General features: G+C 45.4%; 1 protein-coding gene across 2 annotated transcripts; it reads left to right on the forward strand.

The window, feature by feature from the left end:
- The first annotated feature begins 479 nt into the window (after positions 1-479).
- On the forward strand, positions 480-20,875 carry CSRP3 (cysteine and glycine rich protein 3). Of its 2 annotated transcripts, none has more exons than XM_065937248.1 (6): positions 480-599; positions 10,736-10,875; positions 15,065-15,233; positions 16,966-17,098; positions 18,919-19,012; positions 20,540-20,875. In XM_065937248.1, exons 2-6 carry the CDS (start codon positions 10,764-10,766, stop codon positions 20,614-20,616), a joined length of 585 nt encoding a protein of 194 aa, XP_065793320.1. In that variant the 5' UTR covers positions 480-599; positions 10,736-10,763; the 3' UTR covers positions 20,617-20,875. The 2 variants fall into 2 exon arrangements, with proteins under 2 accessions (XP_065793320.1, XP_065793321.1); XM_065937249.1 differs by lacking the exon at positions 480-599 and adding an exon at positions 7,598-7,619.
- The last annotated feature ends 380 nt before the right edge of the window (positions 20,876-21,255 follow it).

Consider the following 21,255-nt stretch of genomic DNA (forward strand, 5'->3'; position numbering starts at 1 on the left):
CGAGCCATGAAGTGACAGGACTTTAATGATTAGCTGACCTTATTTTCCCAAGCTGCTTTGAAGAGATTATCTAAGTATCATTCCAGACACCCATCACTCTTATTTTTAGCTCTGAGTTTCCTTCACAAGAACAGTGACCTGTGTCTTAGAGTTCCAGAGGGCGCCCAGATATGGTTCATGATTAATGTGCAGGTACTTTGCATTGATTTCCAGGAAGGTCAGGGGAGTGGGAGCCTGGAAAAATGATTTTAGGTGTACTATCCTTCCTTGGTTTTATTCCTGTTCCCCCCGCTTGATCAGAAATGCAACTCCACAAATTGATCCCTGCATGCCAAAGGCGATTGGCAAATACAACAAAACACAGGCGATACGGTTCTCCAAGGGCCTCGCAGCTGGTGTGGGGGGAACAACACTCAGGGCTTTGGTCACAAGCTATTTTCAGCCTCTGATAGCAGTTGTGTTACTCATGCCTCATTCACCCCCTCCCCTCAGCCTCCCTCCCCTTCCCTGAACCTCAGGCCAAGGCTGGTGACACCCCCCCGTATTTAAAGAGGACGTGAGCCCCCTTATGCAGCTGAGCCGACAGAGATCACAGACAGGTGAGTGGAGCGAAGGGCATCAGGCCTGGAGGTGGGCTGGCCTGGGGGCCCGTTGGGACTAGGAGGGGTCCTGTAGAGTAAGGGTGTGTTTCACAGAGTAAGCGTGTATTTCTTTCAAGTGCTACCAGCCACTCTGGTTCTGTGTGAGGAGGCTCAAGTTATGCTCGACTCTGGGGTGGACCCAGTTGTCTAGAACACTCCTAAAAGGGTGATTAGCATTTGAGGGTGCAAGGAAAGTTCACAGAGAATGAGTCTGGGATCATTTTTGGTCTAAAACTATTTTGATGGAATAATGTTTCTTATTGTCTCAGTCAAAAGACGTGCATTCTAGTCCTAGGATCACATAAAGAGTGACGTGTGACTTTGAGAAAGTTCCTGCCCTCAGGGTCTTGGTCCCCCCTGCCAGGATCAATATAGATGTGCTGACATTTTCCTAAACTGTGAAGCACTGCACAAGGTGGTTACAATTGACACGATACAGCAGAAACCACCTTTCCAATGCTTAAAATACAAGGATTTGTTCTTTTTCAAAAGGTGTGAGTGAGTGACTCGGATTTCTACAGTTCACCTTATCCTGTTTTGTACTTCAGTAAAACTCAAGAGCCATTGATTTTAAAACTGATTTTATATCCCAAGGATGTTCAGCAACAGACTTGCTCTTAGTCATTTGAAACTAATCGAAACAACCCCCCAAAAAAGACATGGCTCTGTTGAAAATCCATTAAAATTTCTGTTTCCCGAGAAGATAATTCCCAACTGGGGCTTGAGGGGTGATTCCCATTGTTTCCTCTAGATTTCAGTACAGGATTTTGCTATTGCTGTTGTTGCTACATCCCAGTGAATGACAGGCATGAGTGTGGCTGAGAATGAGAAATGAGTGAAAATGCTGCCAAAGGATCAGAGCCTCTAATTCCTTCTCCCTTCACTAAGCCAAGGTGATGGTGAACAGGTCTGAGGACCCCTGTCTCTGCAGTACAATTTACAATTCATTGCCATCGATGAGCTTGTACTGACTGTCTCCTGAATGCAAGGAAGGGTGGGCATCAATACAAAAAGGGCAAGAAAATGGGGAAAACCTCTGTCCTCAGTTTATAATATTTTGGGGACTGAACTGCAGCGCTGGGTACATTCAATTCATCACAATGTATGTAAAACTTCTTTATGACCCAGAAAATATCAGAGATTCTTCTGGCTTGACTTCGGTTCCATTCTGAACAACTCAGTCCTTAAAACAAGCCTTGCCTGTTGGTAGGGGCACAGGGGACCCCCAGGCTCAGCACCCTCTCAAATGGGCAGACAGCAGCTCCGCAGCCCCCCACACAAGTCATCCACTGGAGGTGGAGGAGGTAGGGGGTTGGGGGACAGAGAAAGAGAAGGAAAGAGTGAGCAGGATCTTTCAACAGACAAATTGCTACCGCCCTCTTGCAAGAAGTGGAGACAGACTCTTGGGAGAATACAAATTCAGAAATCCTGGGGGGCTTCCTTGGTGGTCCAGTAGTTAAGAATCCACTTTCCAATGCAGGGAATGTGGGTTTGAGCCCTGGTTGGGCTTCCCTGATCTCTCAGTTGGTAAAGAACCTGCCTGCAATGCTGAAGACCCTGCTTTAATTCCTGGGTCGGCAAGAGCCCCTGGAGAAGGGATAGGCTACCCACTCCAGTATTCTTGGGCTTCCCTTGTGGCTTAGCTGGTAAAGAACCTGCCTGCCATGCGGGAGACCTGGGTTTGATCCCTGGGTGGGCAAGATCCCCTGGAGAAGGGATAGGCTACCCACTCCAGTATTCTGGCCTGGAGAATTCCATGGACTGTAGAGTCTATGGGGTTGCAGAGAGTCAGACACGACTGAGCAACTTTCACTTTCTTTCACTGGGGATCTAAGATCCCACATGCCATAGGGCAACTAGGACTTTGTGCCAGCCTGCACACTGCAAAGAAGACCCAGTGCAGCTAAAAAAAAAAAAAAAAAGTTCACGCTTAATAAAAAAAGAAAGATTCTGGGAAGGAAATAGAAACAAATGAAGAGCCTCAGCCATAGAGGCAGTTCAAATTCTAGCTTTGAATGTCACTTCTCTGAGTTTCCATTTCTGAACAGTAAAAATTAAAGCTAGGACACCTATCCCAAGGGCATTTGTTAGAAACAAATGGAATAAAGTATGAGAAACTAGTCTGTAAGCTTAGTAAAACTGGACAAATAGTCAAGGCCTCAGAGAAAAGGCAAAATTGAACCCGGGTCTCCTGCATGTGCAGGCAGATTCTTTACCATCTGAGCCACTACAAGTGTGATGATAGAAGTCGAAGCAAATAACAAGCTGACCAAGAGTTAGATGATTAACCTGTTTTACAAGAGGAAGGACATAGACAAGGAATATAATACACAGGAAACAGAACTCCTGAGGCAGGCAGACTTCCAATTAGAAGTGTGCCGCTCAGATTTTTGGGAGTACTATATCCAAGAGCAGGACTTCACAGCCAAAGAGAAATGAGATGCCTTCAACTGTGAAGAATCACAGTTATTCATCGCAATGAAGGAAAGCAGGAGAAGAGACAATCATTGTCTTATTATTGGGGCCAAAAAAGACAGAAGCTTCCCTGAGCCTGACCAGGGACCTGACCATGGGAAAGGGGGGGATCATGAACTGTTGGTTGTTTACTGCCCTGTGAACAAAGTGAGCCTATTTAAGTGTCACCAAAAGTTCTGCAAGACATCATTCTTCAGAGGAAGTAACGAAAGTTCAAAGAAGCAAAGTAATCACTCAGGGACACACGGCTAGGAAGTGGCTGAATCAGCATGCAAACTAGAGTGCAACATGGTCTTTAAAAACAAATTATAAAGGCCAAGAGAGAACCAAGTGAGTTTCTGTGAGTAACAGTCGGCCACATCTCAGAGACGATTTCAGAAAAGATAGAATATGACCCGTGTGCTACAGCCTTGGTTTGAGGGGCAGGTGTGTCTACTCTGTCTGAATTTTAAAAGAGCTGGGTTTATTTTTGTACTGGGATTAAGTGACCTATGCTCCCCGGGCTTTGAGAAAGGGCCTCTGGAAGGGGGACTTCATGTATTTCTTCAGAAGCTTAGCAGGAAGCTGCTGACCTTGAATGTCCTACCCAGGGGGAGCCCCGGTCTCCCTGGGCCACAGGGACGCTGTTTGGGTTCACTGCTTCCCTTCCAAGTCCAGAGCACCAGCAAGGTCAGCGGGTATTAGGCACCAGAACTGCCAAAGTGAGGAAGTGGGTGACCCGGGGCACAGACTCAGGACCCGCCAATGTGCTGTCCCTGGTGCCAGGCATCCTGACCCCCATCCCCCTGCCCCCCAAGGAGGCTTCATCTGTTCTTGGGTACAGCACACTCTGAAGACTGAAAAACAGAGTGGGTTCACAGTCTGAACAGAAGAGCCATGGAGAAGGAGTGGGAAAGATTTATTTAAGAAAATGGATTTTAGGGACTTTCCTGGTGGCTCAGTGGCTAAGACTCTGTGCTCCCAACGCAGGGGGCCCAGGTTCAACCCCTGATTGAGGAACTAGATCCCACATGCCATAACTAAAGATTTTGCATGCTGCAACAAAGATCGAAGATCTGGCTCAGCCTAGTAAATACATTTTTAAAAAAGAAAATAAAATGGATTTTAAAACTGGAGATTAAAAACACTAACAGTAATAATGAAAGCAACTAAAATTATTAAACACCTGCTATGTGTAAGCATTTATATATAGTATCTTCGCTATTACTGCTGTCTTATTTAACCAAAAACAACCTTCTAAGAAAAGCCTTCTCATCCTCTCTTTATGTACATGATGACACTGAGCTCAAAGATTTTGAGTAATTTGCCCACAGTTGAGTAGATAGTGTTTCTTGAACCCTGGTTTGTTTCTTTCCAAAGCCCTTGCTTTCCCACATTATCTGTTTTACCTGGATGAAGAAACTAAAGAGGCAGTATTTAAGAACAAACACCTCTGGGCAGCTTCTCTGCCAGGTGAGGCTCCAGTCACCAGTCAGACCCCTAAGTCTGTATCAGGGCTTGAAGTACCCTTGAAAGGGCTTCACTACATTGCAGCCACTTGGCCATCCATCCCAAGCTAAGTCAAGAGGGAGAAAGAACTCTCCAGTCCTAAAGGAGCTCTTTCCATGTGTGAGGAGCACTGACTCTTAAGAAAGCCCTTTATTTTACTGAATTGAATTCTGCTGCTCCATTACTCCCACCAGTGAGTACTCTCTCTGCCCCATGGAGAGATGACAGGTCAGTAAGACCCCAGTTCCTGCCACCTGTGAAGGTTGGTTAAAGGAGTTGCCGACCCTGGACCCCTCTCCAGGGACGTGGGACACAGAACCAGCTTAACTGGGGTTTGCATTATGTTTCTGCTGCTTACTGGCTACGGGACCTCAGACTTTAACTTTAGCTTTCTGTGCCTCGGTTTTCTCATCTACAAAATGGGAATCACAACATTTGCTCTACAGGGCTGTTGTATTAAAAGTAGCAATATATAAAGCAACTGACACTCAGTAAACAATAAATAGTAGCTAAGCTTAACAGAAGAACACAGCTTTGGACTTAGAGCCACCTAAGTCCCACCCTAGCCATGGGACACAAACTAGCCAAGTATGGCAGAACCACTAGCCACCTGAGCAGTGTAATTTCCCTCAGATTCCTTGCTTCTGTCTCTAAAGTGAATGTTGTAAGCACCTATCTTGAAACGTGGCTGTGAAGATTAAATGAGATTTGCCACAGGGCCTGGTCCAAGGGCCAGGCTCCAGACAATTTGACTCAATAACATGACTATATTAGTACTGATTATCACTTAGATTCCAGATATGTGTTTCTATGACCCAAAGTCTTTGCTTCAGTCAGTGTAGACAATTTAACTCACTATGTGGAATCAGGCCTGTAACAGAACAACCAACACTGAGATGAAAAGAGCATTGTCACTGGCAGTGTCTGCTCAAAGCCCATGGCCTAAGGATTCCCTCCCTGGTTCTTTAATGGACCCCTAATAAAGAAAAAGCAGAATCACTGAGCACCCATGTTATCTACCTCACCCACTTTTGCCCTAAGGTATCACCTTTCAGCTCTATAGTTGGTAGTTTAAAAAAGAAAAAGCAAGTATTGAATTAGGAAGAATGTGTACAAAATACACAGTACAAGTAATATTTTTTGAAATTAAGACAGATGTGTGACAACTTAGAGTTATTGCAGGACTCATCAGCTTTTACATTTTATAATACCCTGCAATTTCACTCACTCAAACAACTACCATCCTCCCCAAAATACTGAAATAGATGAGATTCTTATGCCTATTTTAGAGAGAGAGACTGAAGTTCAGAGAGCCTGCATGGTTTTCCCAGATCACACAGCTTCGAAAAGGCCAGGCAGAACTAGAACTCTGGCCTCCTACATCTCGTTTACTGTCTTCTCCAGTCCCCACAATAGCGCATTCCCAGTATAATCTCTTCCACAGCATTATTCATTAAGAAATCCACCCAGGTAGCTCTCACTGGGAACTGGGTATTCAGCAGTCTGGAGTCCACCCTCTCCCTAGTTGACACGGCAGGGTCTGGCATTCTCTTTCATCCTCCTAAATCCCAGACTGTCCCCTGTTTTAATCCTGACTCACAGACAAGACCATCTCTGGGCCTGGCCCAGGGAGTAGCGCCAGGTGATGTGATGGAGACTCTGATCCAGGTGACAAATGGGGCTGAGTGACGGGCAAGGCTATATTTGGTGTTCCACCTTTAATGACCCTTGCCTGTGCCAGGCAACGCTGATAAACAAGTGGGCCATCCCTTGGACCTTGCCAGAGTAAAGTTGCACACCAGGCCTGGCTCGGGGAATGTTGAGACACAGGGATTCCAAAGCCACACGAGAGGCTGAGAAGGTTAGGTATGCAAGCCAAGACCTAAAGGTTCTTTCAAATCATAGGGACTTAATTAGCAGATGGGTTCTATTTGAATAACCTGAAATAAAGTGAGATAACAATGACTTACCATTGAACAGCTTCTCAATGCTGCTTTAAATTCCATCATCTTTCCACGACCTTCACAAGGATCCTGTGAGGAAAGTGCAGGACACAACCTTGTCATTTTTCAACCACTTTCAAGGCCGCAAGGTCAAGATAAGATTAAAACCTGTGTCTTCCCATTCAGGGTGCTTTACAACACACTCTGCCTTTTGGCCGTTGAGCATCCAAAGAAGAAATCAGAGACGTCTCTTGCATTGAGCCCCCATAGCTATGCTTCCATCTTTAGAAGTGGAACAGAGCACCTGTTTAATTGAATGCTTATGGATTTCTATTTTGTGTCCTGATGTCTTGATAAATGTATGTCAGATATTTATGATCACTTAAAAACAACCTGTGCAGGCTCCATTACCTTGTGAATAGCTATTATCTGTAATCTTATACTCACTTTGAAAAGTACCACGTGTAGACAACTGCTGAACACACACGCACAATCCCCCTCAGAGGCATCTCTGTCTCCCATTAAATTGCAAGACATGCCAATGAAATCGCCATTGAAGATGTGAAATGAGAAATTTGACCTGGGGTTGTTTTCATTGAAAATTTTCATGTCATTAATTTCACAAGTCACATTTCTAGATATGTGTTACATTTCTTCTCTATTTTATATTATGTTGAAACTCAGGATCAAAATGAGCACGAGCAAAATTACATGATTCTACCCTTTTCCAAAAATGTATCATCTTTAGTCAGAGAAGGATGGATCTTCGAAAAAAAAAGTTGGCTAAAATATTACCCCCAAATGTCTACTTTTTATGCCTCATCTTGTGTGTACATGAGGTCACAATATTAAAAATCTATTCTGCTCCTGAAAGTAAATATAAACAATTTGAGCTCTCTTCGGGTGTTTTAAGATCACCAAGCCTTTCTATGTGCTCTTCTCTGTGCCTGAAATGTCCTTTTTCCTTTTCTCTGTCTGGTAAACTCTTATTCACCTTCCAATCCCCATTTAGATGTGATGTTTTCTGTGATCCTCTAACAACTCACTGCTTTCTTCCCCAATCTAAATGTAGGTAAGTGGGTAAGTCATTTCCTCCTCTAAATTTGCATAGCACATCCCCAAAGACTCTTCTCTGGTACAGAGTATTCTGGTTCTTGCCTATCTTCCTAGATATCTTCCTAAAATGTAGGCTTCTCAAGGCTAGGGGATGGGACACAAAGTATCCATCTTTATAAGCTTTCTCCTCCTCGATTCTCTCACCAAGAAATTAGAGTAGTGTCTGACACATGACAGAACGTGAAAGGTAAAAGTGAAGTCGCTCATTCGTGTCTGACTCTTTGTGACCCCATGGTCTGACTCTTTTCGACCCCATGGACTATACAGCCCTTGGAATTCTCCAGGCCAGAGTAATGGAGTGGGTAGCCTTTCCCTTCTCCAACGGATCATCCCAACCCAGGGATTAAACCCGGGTCTCCTGCATTGCGGGCAGATTCTTTAGCAGCTGAGCCACAAGGGAAGCCCAAGAATACTGGAGAGGGTAGCCTATCCCTTTCTCCAGAGGATCTTCCCGACCCAGGAATTGAACCAGGTCTCCTGCATTGCAGGTGGATTCTTTACCAACTGAGTTATTAGGGAAGCCCAATACATGACACATGATAGGTGACCCTAAATGCATGGTGATTAAATGAATGAATGAATGAATGCAGACTTGACCCCAAGCCTTTCAATTAAAAATCCATTACTCTTGCCACTCTATTAAACAACCTGAACTATAGAAATAGCACTAAAGCTTTCCTTTTTAAAAAAACATTTTGGGGAATTTCCTGGAAGAGTGGTTAGGGGGCTTCCCAGGTGGCTCAGTGGGTCAAGAATCCACCTGCAATGCAGGAGACAAAGGAGACGTGGGTTCAGTCCCCAGGTTGGGAAGATCCCTTAGAGGAGGGCAAGGCAACCCACTCCAGTATTCTTGCCTGGAGGATCCCACAGAGAGAGGAGCCTGGCAGGGCTACCAGTCCGTGGGGTCACAAAGAGTCAGGCACGACTAAAGCAACTGAACACGCATGCATGCCAGTGGTTAGGACTTGGCGCTTTCATTGCTAAGGGCTCAGGGTTCATTCCTTGGTTGGGGAACTCAGATCCCACAAGCCTCATGGTGTGGTTATATTTTCTAAGATTTTACTGGATAAAAAGAAGAGCCTGTTTCTCTGAGAGGAAGGGTAGGATGTTTATAGCTAACCTAACCCATTTTTGGAAGCAAGGAAAGCTCCTTGTAAAGCATTTAGATGGAGAGTTTCCCTTTTGTCCTAGTGTTGGGTTCCATGATCTGTTTGCTGTTTACCTTCTGTTTCTTAGCAAAATCTGTCTCAGTTATGAGGCTGGAAGACACAGTCCATACCAGGTGACCCAGGAGGCTTACTGTTAATCGCCAACTATTATAAGAAGGTGACTGGCTTCCTGGAAGGGAAGGACAAAGTCGAAGCAGCCACTTGGAATGGTCTGATAGCATTTGGTGCCAATGACAAGATGACACACCAGGCTTCTTAAAAACCAAAGGATCCCAGAGAAAACGCAGCCCCCTGGGAGTGACAGGATTTCAGAGATTTCACTGAGCATTGATAGCTTATTTTAGTGCTCCTCTGGGGAAACGGAAAACTGGATTCATTCTAATACACAGACACAGAAGGAAAGAGGAAAAAAAATTCCTGATGCCTCTACTAGCCTGGTATCTCTTAAACACAGTTCTCTAGTGAGGGGACAAGGGTGGCCTGGGGCTGGCTGTCAGCAGCTCCTGGCAACAGAAGGTGCTTAAATGATGTGGGCAGACTCACAGGAACATCATCTGGCTCCTGGAGTCACACTGTCCCTGAGAGCAGTGATAAGTACCTTCCTGCACATCCTCTAAACAACTCTGTGAAGCAGCAAAGAAAAGAAGGACTCTCTTCATAGCACAGGTGGGAAAACAGATGTAAAGAGACACTATGAAGTTCATTTCCATGCACACGGCAAGTTGCCGGTAGCCCTAAAGGCAGGAGGTAGGTTTCCAAACCACTGATCTAGTGTGCTGCCAACATAGCTCATTGCCTGGGCAATGATATTTCTTAAAAAGGAATTAATGGGTAGATGAAATGAATGTGAAGAGAGTTTTAAAATATTACATATTTATTTTTATCAGGGCTTCCCAGGTGGCACTAGTGGTAAAGAACCTGCCTACCAGTGCAGGAGACCTAAGAGATGTGGGTTCAGTCCCTGGGTGGGGAAGATCCCCTGGAGGAGGGCAACCCACTCCAGTCTTCTTGCCTGGAGAATCCCGTGGAGAGAGAAGCCTGGCAGGCTACAGTCCATGGGATCGCACAAAGTCGAATACGACTGAAGTGACTCAGCACACACGCAAGATTGGCGAAGGCTTTGCTAACCAAAGGATGGTTCACTCCTGCAGCATCAGCCCATCCTGGAGTCTGAGACATGCAGAACTTCCTCCCCTCCTCAGATCAACCAAAGCAGAATCTGCATCTTAGCAAGATCCAAGGGGACTCAAGAAACACTTAGCTAGAAAAGAATACCATCATCATAGGTTATTTCCACTTCTGAAGCAACAGTTTTACAAACACCTACATGGAGGAAAATAACAATACCGAATATTTGCATACAATTTCAGATACATTTCAGATACACAAAACCAGTTTATCCATTCTTTCTGAGAACCCTGTGAGGTACACAGGAGCAGTGACTAGCAATTTTTAACAAAAGAGGAGACTGAGACCCACAGTAGCAAGGTGACTGGCTCAGAGCTTGCTCTGAGTGTCTGAGCTTATCCGTTGACTTACGCACAGTAACCATTTGCTGAATGAGTGAATGAACCACCAACAAACTGGGGCTTGACCCTGGTCTGCAGACCATCACACTACCAAGGGTTGGTTCATTTTTTTTTTTTAATTGAAGTATAGTTGATTTACAATGCTGTGTTACTTTCATCTGCACAGAAAAATGAATCCATGATAAATATATCCACTCTTTTTAAGATTCTTTTCCCATACAGGTCATTGCAGAGTATCGAGTGGTGTTCCCTGTGTTATTCAGTAGGTCCTTAGTGGTTATCTATTTTATATGTAGTACTGTGTATATGTCGACCATGATTGGCTCACTCTGGAGGCCACCTAAATTGAGGGTATTTGCTTTATATCCTGCTAGACTTGACCTTGATCAGAGCGTCTTCAAGATGCCTAACTGGGGTGGAGGAGCGAAATGCGGAGCCTGTGAGAAGACTGTCTACCACGCGGAGGAAATCCAGTGCAACGGGAGGAGTTTCCACAAGACCTGCTTCCACTGCAGTGAGTTGGATGTGAACACCATGACAGTCCCTGAGCGTACCAAGGGCACGCCAAAGCTCACCCTTAGCCACAGATACTGTGATCAGCTGTTCTCAGCAGATGGCCCCGGGACCCACGGCATCAGCATCCCCTGGGGCCTTGTTAGGACTCCCACGCTGGGGCACCGCCTAAAGAAGGGACGGTGCTCTCCTGAGCACCCCCTCTGCCACCACGTGCCCAGCTCAAAGGCAGTTTCCCTGCAGCTCAGAATCAGAACAAGCTCCCAGTGGTGAAAACCTTGACCCCGTGGCGACATTTACAAAGTGTGACTTGGCAGAGAAAGGAAGCCATCACTTATCTGCAGCCAGGGTGGACTTGGCTCAATGGGTTGTTCCCACAGGCCAGCGATTGCTGAAGCCAGCTACAATGGGCCTTTCCTAAGAAAAAGCCGGTGACAGGCGAGGGGACAGCAGGGGCCGATTCTGGAAGGGTCAGAAAGGCAAGAGTTTGGGGCACCATCAACTTGACAAGGGGAATCTTTACTGTCCCCTGCTGGACACAGTTTCACAAATCTCAAAACTAGGGGGATATTTAAGACCCTGTGGTCCACCGGGGAGTCAGGCTCTGCCCAACTCATGTGACTCTGGACAAGTCATTTCTCATCTCTAAGCCTGGGTCACAGGCATCTGCAACAGAGCCAGGAGCAGAGTCTGTACCTTCAGACTCCCAGTCTAGTCTCCTCAACCCGACTGCCTTCTAGTCTCCTAGCAGCGTATTCCTATTTTAGCAGAGCAGTTCTGTTTTGGGCACTTACCTTCTTTGCTTCCCTCCAGTAGGTCTGGCTTAAGGGTTAGTCTTACTGGACATTTGGCAGACGCTCTCCCTGCCTAGTGCTCCATCCACCCTCATGTCTTACCCAGCAGCCACAAGGCATCACGCTGCCTCAAACTGTTTCAAACAGAACTGCAAGGGTCTGGCTCCATCTGTTAGGGCATGGAGACCCTTCATCCTCTGGTAACAGTAATGTTTAATCTGCTGCAGAAGTTACCATTATCCTGTTTCCAGGATACCTCCCACAACAAACATAATTCTCACCGAGGAACAGGGGAAAATGCTGCTGTGAGTGATTGGATTGGTGAATTTACAAACACTTTAGGTTTTAATGATGGGTAATTAATTTTAAGTCATCATACACCCATCAGATTCAGCATTATCACCACAATTATCCAGAAGTTGTTGCTCAAAAGGATTTATTCCATAACCCTCTGACTTCTGTCCAAAAATAGCGAGTGTTCTTTTAAAAGAGTAGGGATAAGAAATACTGGAAAGAACATTGGAATTGGAGTAAAAATGACTAGGGTTTGAGTTTGAACCCTGCCATGCACTATAACTGTGTGACCGTGTAAGTCATTTCACCATGGTGAGCCTCAATTTCCCCATTTATAAAACAGAGATGGTTATACCTGCCACACTAGTTGTTATAAGAAGAAAGCTGGGGTTCTTTGCCTGAAGTCCAGTTCTCTAGGCCTTTATTTTCCTTTCATCAACTTGGATATCTGAGTGGGAGCAGGCAATGATAGCAATGCTTTCCATGGTGAGGGGTGTCTCGTCTTTCCCAGGAAGCAGGAAGATGCCCTATTTAATGGACCATGTAGAAAGGATGTGAGCATTTACATCCCTTTCAACTCTTGGATATTCTCCTTAGAGAATGGTGGGATGGGGGTCTGAGCAGGTTTCAGCAGTGGTGGACAGAAGGATTCTGGAGCAGAGCATGCTTTCCTATAGTTCCATCACAAGACCGATCTGTCCACAGGTCACCCTGCAATTGCTGGAAATAGGGGCAGAATACCTTAGTTTGTCTCTTGGCCAGTGTCCTCCAAACTTCTAGACAAATCTTAATCCTCCCAGCGCTGTCCAAAAAAAATATAATGCAAGCCACATACAGAAAAATTTTCCAGTAACTCTATTTTTAAAAACATAAAAAGAAACAGGTGAAAATTTTAAACATTCAGCACAACATATAAAAAATAATAATTTCAACGTGTCACCAATACACACATTATTACCTCATGTGGTGGGCAAGTGGCTACGGTATACAGCACATCTCTGCTGCGCCTGGGTGTGAAAGTTGGTCAGAAGTCAGGGAGTGGCTACAGAATTGTTTAGGACAAGACAGGGCCCAGGAAGTCCCGGAGCGATGGGAATGAGCACTGGACTAGGGTCAAAGGGATCTGAGGCTGGCTCTGCGATTCACGGCTGTATAATCACGGACAAGTCACTGATATTCATGCATGCGCCAATTCACTCACTCATTCACTCAACAAATGTTTACAGAGGACTAACTTTGGACTAGGCTCTGTGCTGTGTTCTGGGGATATTAACACAGTTTTCCCCTCAAAGAACTCAGTCTATAACATCAATAAATATTCAACAAGTTGTTCTGGAGATTAGGAATGACAGTGACAAGAAGGGCAGAGACAGAGATAGGTATATACTTAATACGCTGAAATATACTTAATATGCTGAAATATAAGGCACCCCCCCCAAATTATTCCTCACAAAAAGGGTTCACCTTGGCTTCAGAGCCTTATAAAGTCTCTCATGCTACAGGATGGTCTCTCAGTTTATTTAAACTTTTTTAATCAGAAAATTTAACACACATAATATTGACATGACTGTTTAATGAACTCCCATATGCCTGTTTCTCCAGCCACATAAACACCAACCTCTGGCCAACCCCACCTCTTCTACAACCTTATCTTCTCTCTCTCTTGTATTCAATTACTTACTTTTTGAAAAAAATAAATTACCATTTGAGAAAGGCATATTAGTTTGAAACAATGTCATTAAATGTTGGATTGCTTATAGAAGTCACTTAATGGAACTGGTTTTCTAAAATGGAGGCAAACAAATTGAATGCACACGTATTATTATTCCTGGGAATATGACCTCACTATTATAAGCACTGCTTATCACCATAAACAGCCTTTAAGGCTCATCATTACAATGTGATACAGCAAGGTATTAAGCTGTGGAAATCCTACATACTTTTAAAGCTGCCCTAATATTATTGTTATTAGGTACTTTTCGTTGAGACACAGATTTCAAGGTGACAGCCTCCTGCTCAAGGAGACAGGGTTGCCTCTCAGATACAGAGAGACGTGGGGATGAGCTGCTCTGGGGAGCTGGGTCAGCTGCCTCAGGAAGACACTTGAGAAGGGAGATGTTGACGTTGAAAACGCAGAGAAATAATTTGGATGCAATTTGTTTCCTGAATTTGTGTTAGATTAGAAAAAAGGTAATGTCTCCAAAGCAATATATTTTTTATTTATATTATTAAATATTATAAGTGGGTATTTGACACCTTCATTTATATCCTTAAACATTTATTTATTCAAGTTGGCAAAAATTTTTTTCTATCAATTGAAAAATTTTAATTAATAGATTTTCTATGAAACTTCTTTTTGGAAAAATAGTCTTACGTACTATGTATAATAACTATATAATAATATAATTATATAATAAATATATAATAATATAATATAATATAATCTATATAATAACTATACTAATGTCTAGTATCACCCACACTTTACATTAGGTGATATACAGTGACTTGAGTCAATGGAAGCCTAAGAGCAGGTCTACCCTTTCATTACTTCCTCTGCTTCCAGAACTGGATCAAAAGTAGTCTCAGCAGTAATTATCTCCCTGGATAATCACAGAGCTCTTCAAAGTCCATTTTAAATAGAGAAACTGCTCAATGCTGATTCTGATGTGATTAAAAAAATAATAAGTTCCTCCCCTGCCTCACCCCCTGCCTACCCCCACACATATACACTCACAGTTTCCGAAGTCATTTGGGGTGAGACACTCGGAAATGCAGGTTGTCCACGCTCAAGGACAGCTATTCTTCGCTGGTCTGAGACCACACGCTGGGTTCCAGTCCTGGTTGCACCTCTTTCCAGCTGGGCACCGCTGAAACACTACTTCCCTTCTCTGTGCCCCCATTTCCTCATCTGTGAAACAGGACTGTCTCGGCAATCTGTCTCAGGACAGATGCACAGGTCAGGAATCCAAGCTGTGTGCTTGGCTTGGGGGGCCCTTGTGCTGGGCCCCTTGGTCCTTGGCAAGGGGGCCCTTGCACTAGCTGTGCAGGAGGGAGGGAAGAGCCGCAGCCCTAACTCCCTGACCCTCCCTTCCCCGGCAGTGGCCTGCAGGAAGGCGCTGGACAGCACCACGGTGGCAGCTCACGAGTCAGAGATCTACTGTAAGGTCTGCTACGGGCGCAGGTACGGCCCCAAGGGGATCGGGTACGGACAAGGCGCTGGCTGCCTCAGCACGGACACAGGCGAACACCTGGGCCTCCAGTTCCAACAGTGAGTTACTGCCCCGCTTGCCCTGCCAGGAAAGCCCCAGCTCTCAGGGTAGTTCATTCTGTTCCCATGGCAACGTCTTCTGGAGATGGGAGAATAGACCCCATTGTTGACTTGCCAACAACAGGAATACTCAGTCTGACCAAGTTCTAACAATGTGTCATCTCTCCAAAGACTCTCTTTAAATTATCTGCCTTTCTAAAGGGCAATTACTTTTACACCATGGCTCTTGGTTTGCATGTCAAGAGAAAACCCAGAATGTACAGATGTCCTATTGTTTGACCTTTGCAAAACTACATGTAGTCTCTTTCCTTCCCCTTTGAGCATTTCTGTGTAAATTACATATAGACGGCAGGGACGCAATGGCCCTTCTCTGTGTGTGTGTCACTGGAAGATCTCTCCCCTTGGGTTGTAAGATGACTAATGTCTGCATTGTAGTGGGGAGTGGGTCCAGGGGGATGGACTGTGCTGAGTAAACAATAAATTTTGACAGTTCTGCGGGTCTCCTGGCTGCCCTGTCTGTTACCAGGACAGTGTTAAGGTTTCCCTAGCATTATCCTAGGGAAGCAGGGATTTCACACTGTGCCACCTCCATCTACCAGTCTGTTCTACTTGATGATCGCGCTGACCTTCAGCCCAAAACGGAGCATATAGACTGACAGTCACTGGCCTGCAGCTGCTGTCAGGCCAGCTGGTACCCGGGCTCAGCTCTGCAGTGGGACTGGCAGAAAGGCCCAACCCAATGGAGGGAGCATCCCCCAGAGATCAATGAGAGCATCTGAAGAGTCATCTGGTCCCTTTCAAAGAGCACAGCCCATGGTAGAGCCTGTAAAAGTGCAGGGATGTGTGATTTGTCATTTAAATTTTTCTCATCACTCAACTCCAACTGGAGATGTTATTTAAAAAAGAAAGATGCTACCAGCTGCAATCTCTGCTTCACATTACCCAAAGCTCACTGTTCTATACTAGGGCTTTTCTGGGGTGCTGCACAGACAGAAAGAGAGTCTGGAGGCCTGGCTTTCATCCCAGCTCCACCAGTTATGAGCTGCTGACTCCTTGGGCAGTTACCCCTCTGGCCCTTACTCTCCAGCTACTCCTACCTACTTTAGAGGGTTATGATGAGACTCAAATGATAAATGTACAAGGAAACACCAAAAGATAAGGAAATGCAGGGTTATTACTGTGCCTCTATCTTAGACATGGCTCTCAAGAGGGCACGTGACCTTTGGATGCAGGGTGACAATCTGAATTGTGACAAGGCATGCATCAGCTCATTGGACTATGGTTTGTTTAGTATCAACTGTCAAGATGCCATCTTGCCTTGTAATATTTTCACTCATTTTGGAAAGCAGACCTGTGGGTTTCCAGATGGTACAGATAACCCTAAATGTGCAATCAGGATAATAACACAACAGCAATAATACAAGCTACATACATGGAACACTTGCTAAGTGCTTTACAACAGAAAGGAAAGATGTAAATGAATTCCTGCTAACATTCATTAGCCCTTACAGCATGCCAGGCAGGTGCTGCTCCAAGTGCTCTAGTTACCTGGCCTCATTTAACCTTCTCAACAGTGAGGAAGGTTACAGCCGGGAAGGCACTGTAAATATTCCCACTCTCAGATGAGGAGTCTAAGGCACAGGGAAGTTTAGTGACTTGCTCAAGGTCACACAGCTAGTACTATTTGCCAAGGGAAGTCTCTAGGTTTCATTCGTTTGTCTATTTTGACCAGGTCCCCAAAGCAGGCACGTTCAGCCACCACCAGCAGCAACCCTTCCAAGTTCGCGAAGTTTGGAGAATCAGAGAAGTGCCCTCGATGCGGAAAGTCAGTCTATGCTGCTGAGAAGGTGATGGGAGGTGGTAAGGTAAGGACTTCCACAGGAGCCAGATGGGGACATGTCCACCTCCACCCCTTGGGTTGGGAGGAATGAGAGAAGGAGGCAGACCCTCCTTAGGTCCCAGGAGCCACTCATCCTCACCTGCCTTCCTGGACTGTGACGGTCACCCTGCAGTGCCCTAGGAAACTGGAACTAGTGGAATTTGATGCAATGTGCATTAACTCACTAGAGGGAAGGCACCTAGCTAGGAACTCTGGAGATACAAAGATACACAAGCTCCCTTGTCTTCAGTGTCCACAATCCTTCCAGAAAGTGTCAGTTCTGGAAGCTGAGGCCACTGCATAACTCAGCCTGTGCACCACACTGCACACAGCAAACACCCCGCAGCAGCCAGAAGTATCCTCACTCAGAAACGCTGTGGCAACAGGGAAGAGTCCTCGACATGAGACAGTAACGCACACCTGTCCACAAGCTCCAGTTTCAGTCCTGAAGCCAGGGATTCGCCCAAGGATTTGCGCCTGAAGACAGACAAAGATCCTGTTTATACTAAACAGGGGGAGGAAGGCCACAGAGAGTGTCTTACTCCAAATATAGGGACTGTCTCCACCCCAGGACGAGCCATTTAAATACAGGTGAGGACCCTGGGCTGTGCATTGGGGACATGCAGATACCCAGAAGGCAGGCAATCTTCTGGATCATCTTAAGCCACAAAACTTTCTTCCATCAGAAATACAAGGAGAGTACCAAAAAGACTACAAATAACAAATGCTAGAGGGGGTGTGGCGAGAAGGGAACCCTCCCAAACACTGTTGGTGGGAATGTAAATTGGTACAGCCACTAAGGGAAACAGTAGGGAAGTTCCTTTAAAAACTAAAAATAGAGTTATCATATGACCCCACAATCCCACTCCTGGGCATATGTCAGAAAAGATGAAAACTCTTAATTTGAAAAGATACATCCGCCCCAAAGTTTATTGCAGCACTATTTATAAGAGCTAAGACACAGAAGCAACATAAATGTCTACCAACACACGAATGGATAACAAATGTACACACACACACAATGGAATATTACTCAGACATCTAATGAAATGATGCCATTTGCAGTAACAGGGATAGACCTAGAGATTATCATACTAAGTCAGAAAGGGACAGGCAAGTATCACAGGATATCACTTACATGTGGAATCTAAAACAATGTTACAAACGAACTTATTTACAAAACAGAAATAGACTCACAGACACAGAAAACGAACTTCTGGTTACCAAAGGGGAAGGGTGGGGAGGGATAAATTAGGAGTTTGTGGTTAACAGACACGCACTATTATGTATAAAATAGATAAATAACAAGGACCTACCTGTATAAACAACAAGGGAACTATATTCCATATCTCATAACTTATAACGGAAAAGAATCTGAAAAAGAATACACACACACACACATACATGTATCACTTTGCTGCATATGTGTACCCAACACTGTAAATCAACTTGCTTCAGTAAAACAAAGAGATACAGAGAGTTTAAAATGAGCCTGAATTCCCTAGATGATGGCCTGTTTCTTCACCTTTCTTTCTTTTTTCATTTTATATTCAACATGTTACCCACTGCCTCAAGTCCAAGTTCCTCTCTCTCCAGTTAATTTCTTGATCTTCTAGAAAGAAGAATCCTTCTTCTATTTAGTCTGTTCTGAAGGGATATATATGGAAATCACTTTGATAAATCCAGCTTCAGGGGTCCTAAGAATTGCTGGTCAAGCCATTTTCCTCAAACCCCTGGTAACAAGGAAGCAAAGGTTCTGCCTCCCCTATTAAATATCCAACTGCTCTGCTCTCCTGTGCTCCACAGCCTTGGCACAAGACCTGTTTTCGCTGCGCCATCTGTGGGAAGAGTCTAGAGTCCACAAACGTCACTGACAAAGATGGGGAACTTTATTGCAAAGGTGAGTGGTTCCAGAGACTCTCCTGATATGTTTTCCCAGGGAGGGTCTTTGGGAGGGAAAGCTGTGTCCCTGCTGAGAGGCCTGTGCCTGCCTAGAGGCATAGTTTCTCAGCCTGACCCGGGTTTGGGCTCCGAGGATGCAGGGCAAAGCCAGCCACCGAAAGGAAAGTAACCTCCTGCTTGACCCACTTCTGGCCCCGTCCATAGCAGCACGTGGGGGGACCTGATACTTAATAGATGCTCAGGGAAGTTCAGGGCAGCTGGGCACCTGGCGGGAGGGAGGCCAAGGAGGCAGCAGAGTACTGAGTGGCCTTGGAAGGGGCCTCCGGTCTGGGCAAAAACATCACAGTCCCTTCCAAAATCCTGAATGCTCTGTGTACGTGACTGGCAGATAGGGGTGATGCGAGGTTGGGGAGGATGAACTCCGTTTGGCCTCTGATGAATTTATCAAGACACACCTGTCTCCTCCCTCCCTCCTTCCTTCCTGACATGTCCAGTTCTGAAGTTGCACGTCACTTAGTGATCACACAGAACTGACAAACTGGTTTGCCTTCTGGTTGGTCCTCACAGGTCTGCCCCAAACTGCCTCCATCATCCCTCTGTCTTGCGGAGAGGAAGAGAGGCTTAGTTCCTTCCTGACACCAAGAAGAAGGGATGCTTTAGGGCCATGGCACTGTGTCTGATCCTCAGAGCCTCTCCCAGCCCTATTCTGTTTCTCCGCAGGGTCCTCCCACCCTTTCCACTCAGTGATGGTGTCTTAGGATCTCCGAACGTGTGTGCTAGAGCCAGGGAGGAGTGAGAGGGAGGATATTACTAACCAAGACTGCAGGTGGCCCAGCTTCTCCCAGGCTGGGACCAGGTGAAGCTGACACAGTATCTGACAGGGACTGCCTGCTCCGGGTAGGAGAGGATACAGAGGGTCCTCAGCATTCATGGGCCAGAAGATTCTAGGCTGCTGCGGCAGCTGGTAGGGAGATCAACCTGCAGGGAAGTATTAATAACTGCATTCCCAAGTGCTGCAAGCTCTAGTAGAGGATGCCACACAATGCAGGGCATGGAAGGGAGAAAGTGATTCAGGAAAGCTTTCTTAGAAGAGAAGCTTCCTCTGGCTTTGGGAGGGGGTGTCCCAGGAACAGGGGTCAGTGAGTGCCAAGGCACCAAAGTTGGGACACTGTGGCTCATTTTAAGCACTGCAAGTAGCTGTGTGTACATGGAGGGCAGGGAGGGAGGCAGGAAGCAGGAAGGGATGGGGCTGGGCAAGCAACTGGCAGCCAGATTATGGTGACTCAGAGAAAACGTCTCTGAACACACTTAGGAGGGTGCAAAGAAGCCTAAACAGTTTTATAGGCAGATATAAGCTACAGTTCAAATTAAAAGGTAACTTATAAACACATTTATCAAAAGGATGCCTGAAAAAAAAAAAAGGATGCTTGACCCAGGTAAAATAACTGTGCTCAGATGGAGGGAACTGAGATAATGGCGCTGACCAACCCATCCTCTCCCCCATTCTCTTCTCTCTCATCCACAGTGTGCTATGCCAAAAACTTTGGCCCTACAGGTATTGGGTTTGGGGGCCTCACACACCAAGTGGAAAAGAAAGATTGAAACGAGCACCGTGTCTCAGGTCTCTCACCAGCCTAAAGCATTTCCCAAGTAATCCTGCCCAGATGGAAACCCCTCCCCAACCTCCTCTCATTGGGAGCTGAACAGTATCTCTCCTCAGAAGCGATTACAGTCTTTACCCAAAGTTAGAAGAGCTCTTTGGAAGAAAATTATTAACAGTCAAGTCCAAAACAAAATGCTTTATTATTTATGATACCTGGGGTGGGAGAGACCAGAAATAAAATTTAAGTGACACCTTGTATGTCTCTGGATCTTTTCTTTTGAATAGGGGGACATTAAAAATAAAAAAAAGTTTTTTAACAAGTTGTGCAGAGCACGTAATGGATTTCGGTGTCAGCTGAGGTGAGGAGGGGGAGGAGGCAACAGGCAGAGGGAAGCAGTCTTCTAGAATCTGTCGGCTAAGCTTCTTTCTATTTAGCACACATGGAGAAGAAAGCAGGGGGTCTCCGAGGAAACAGACAACGTGGCAGCAAATTCTAAAAGGAATATCAAACTAATCAAACTGCTGAAGACCTCACCCTTTTCTCCTTACCATGGGCTTTGCAATATTACACATTTCGTGAAGACTCAGACATGGCAACAAAATGTGAAGTCTGCTTCTGTGGTAAACACAACATAAGC

The sequence above is a fragment of the Muntiacus reevesi genome, chromosome 5 (assembly GCF_963930625.1).
Source record: "Muntiacus reevesi chromosome 5, mMunRee1.1, whole genome shotgun sequence".
NCBI classification, from domain to species: Eukaryota; Metazoa; Chordata; class Mammalia; order Artiodactyla; family Cervidae; genus Muntiacus; species Muntiacus reevesi.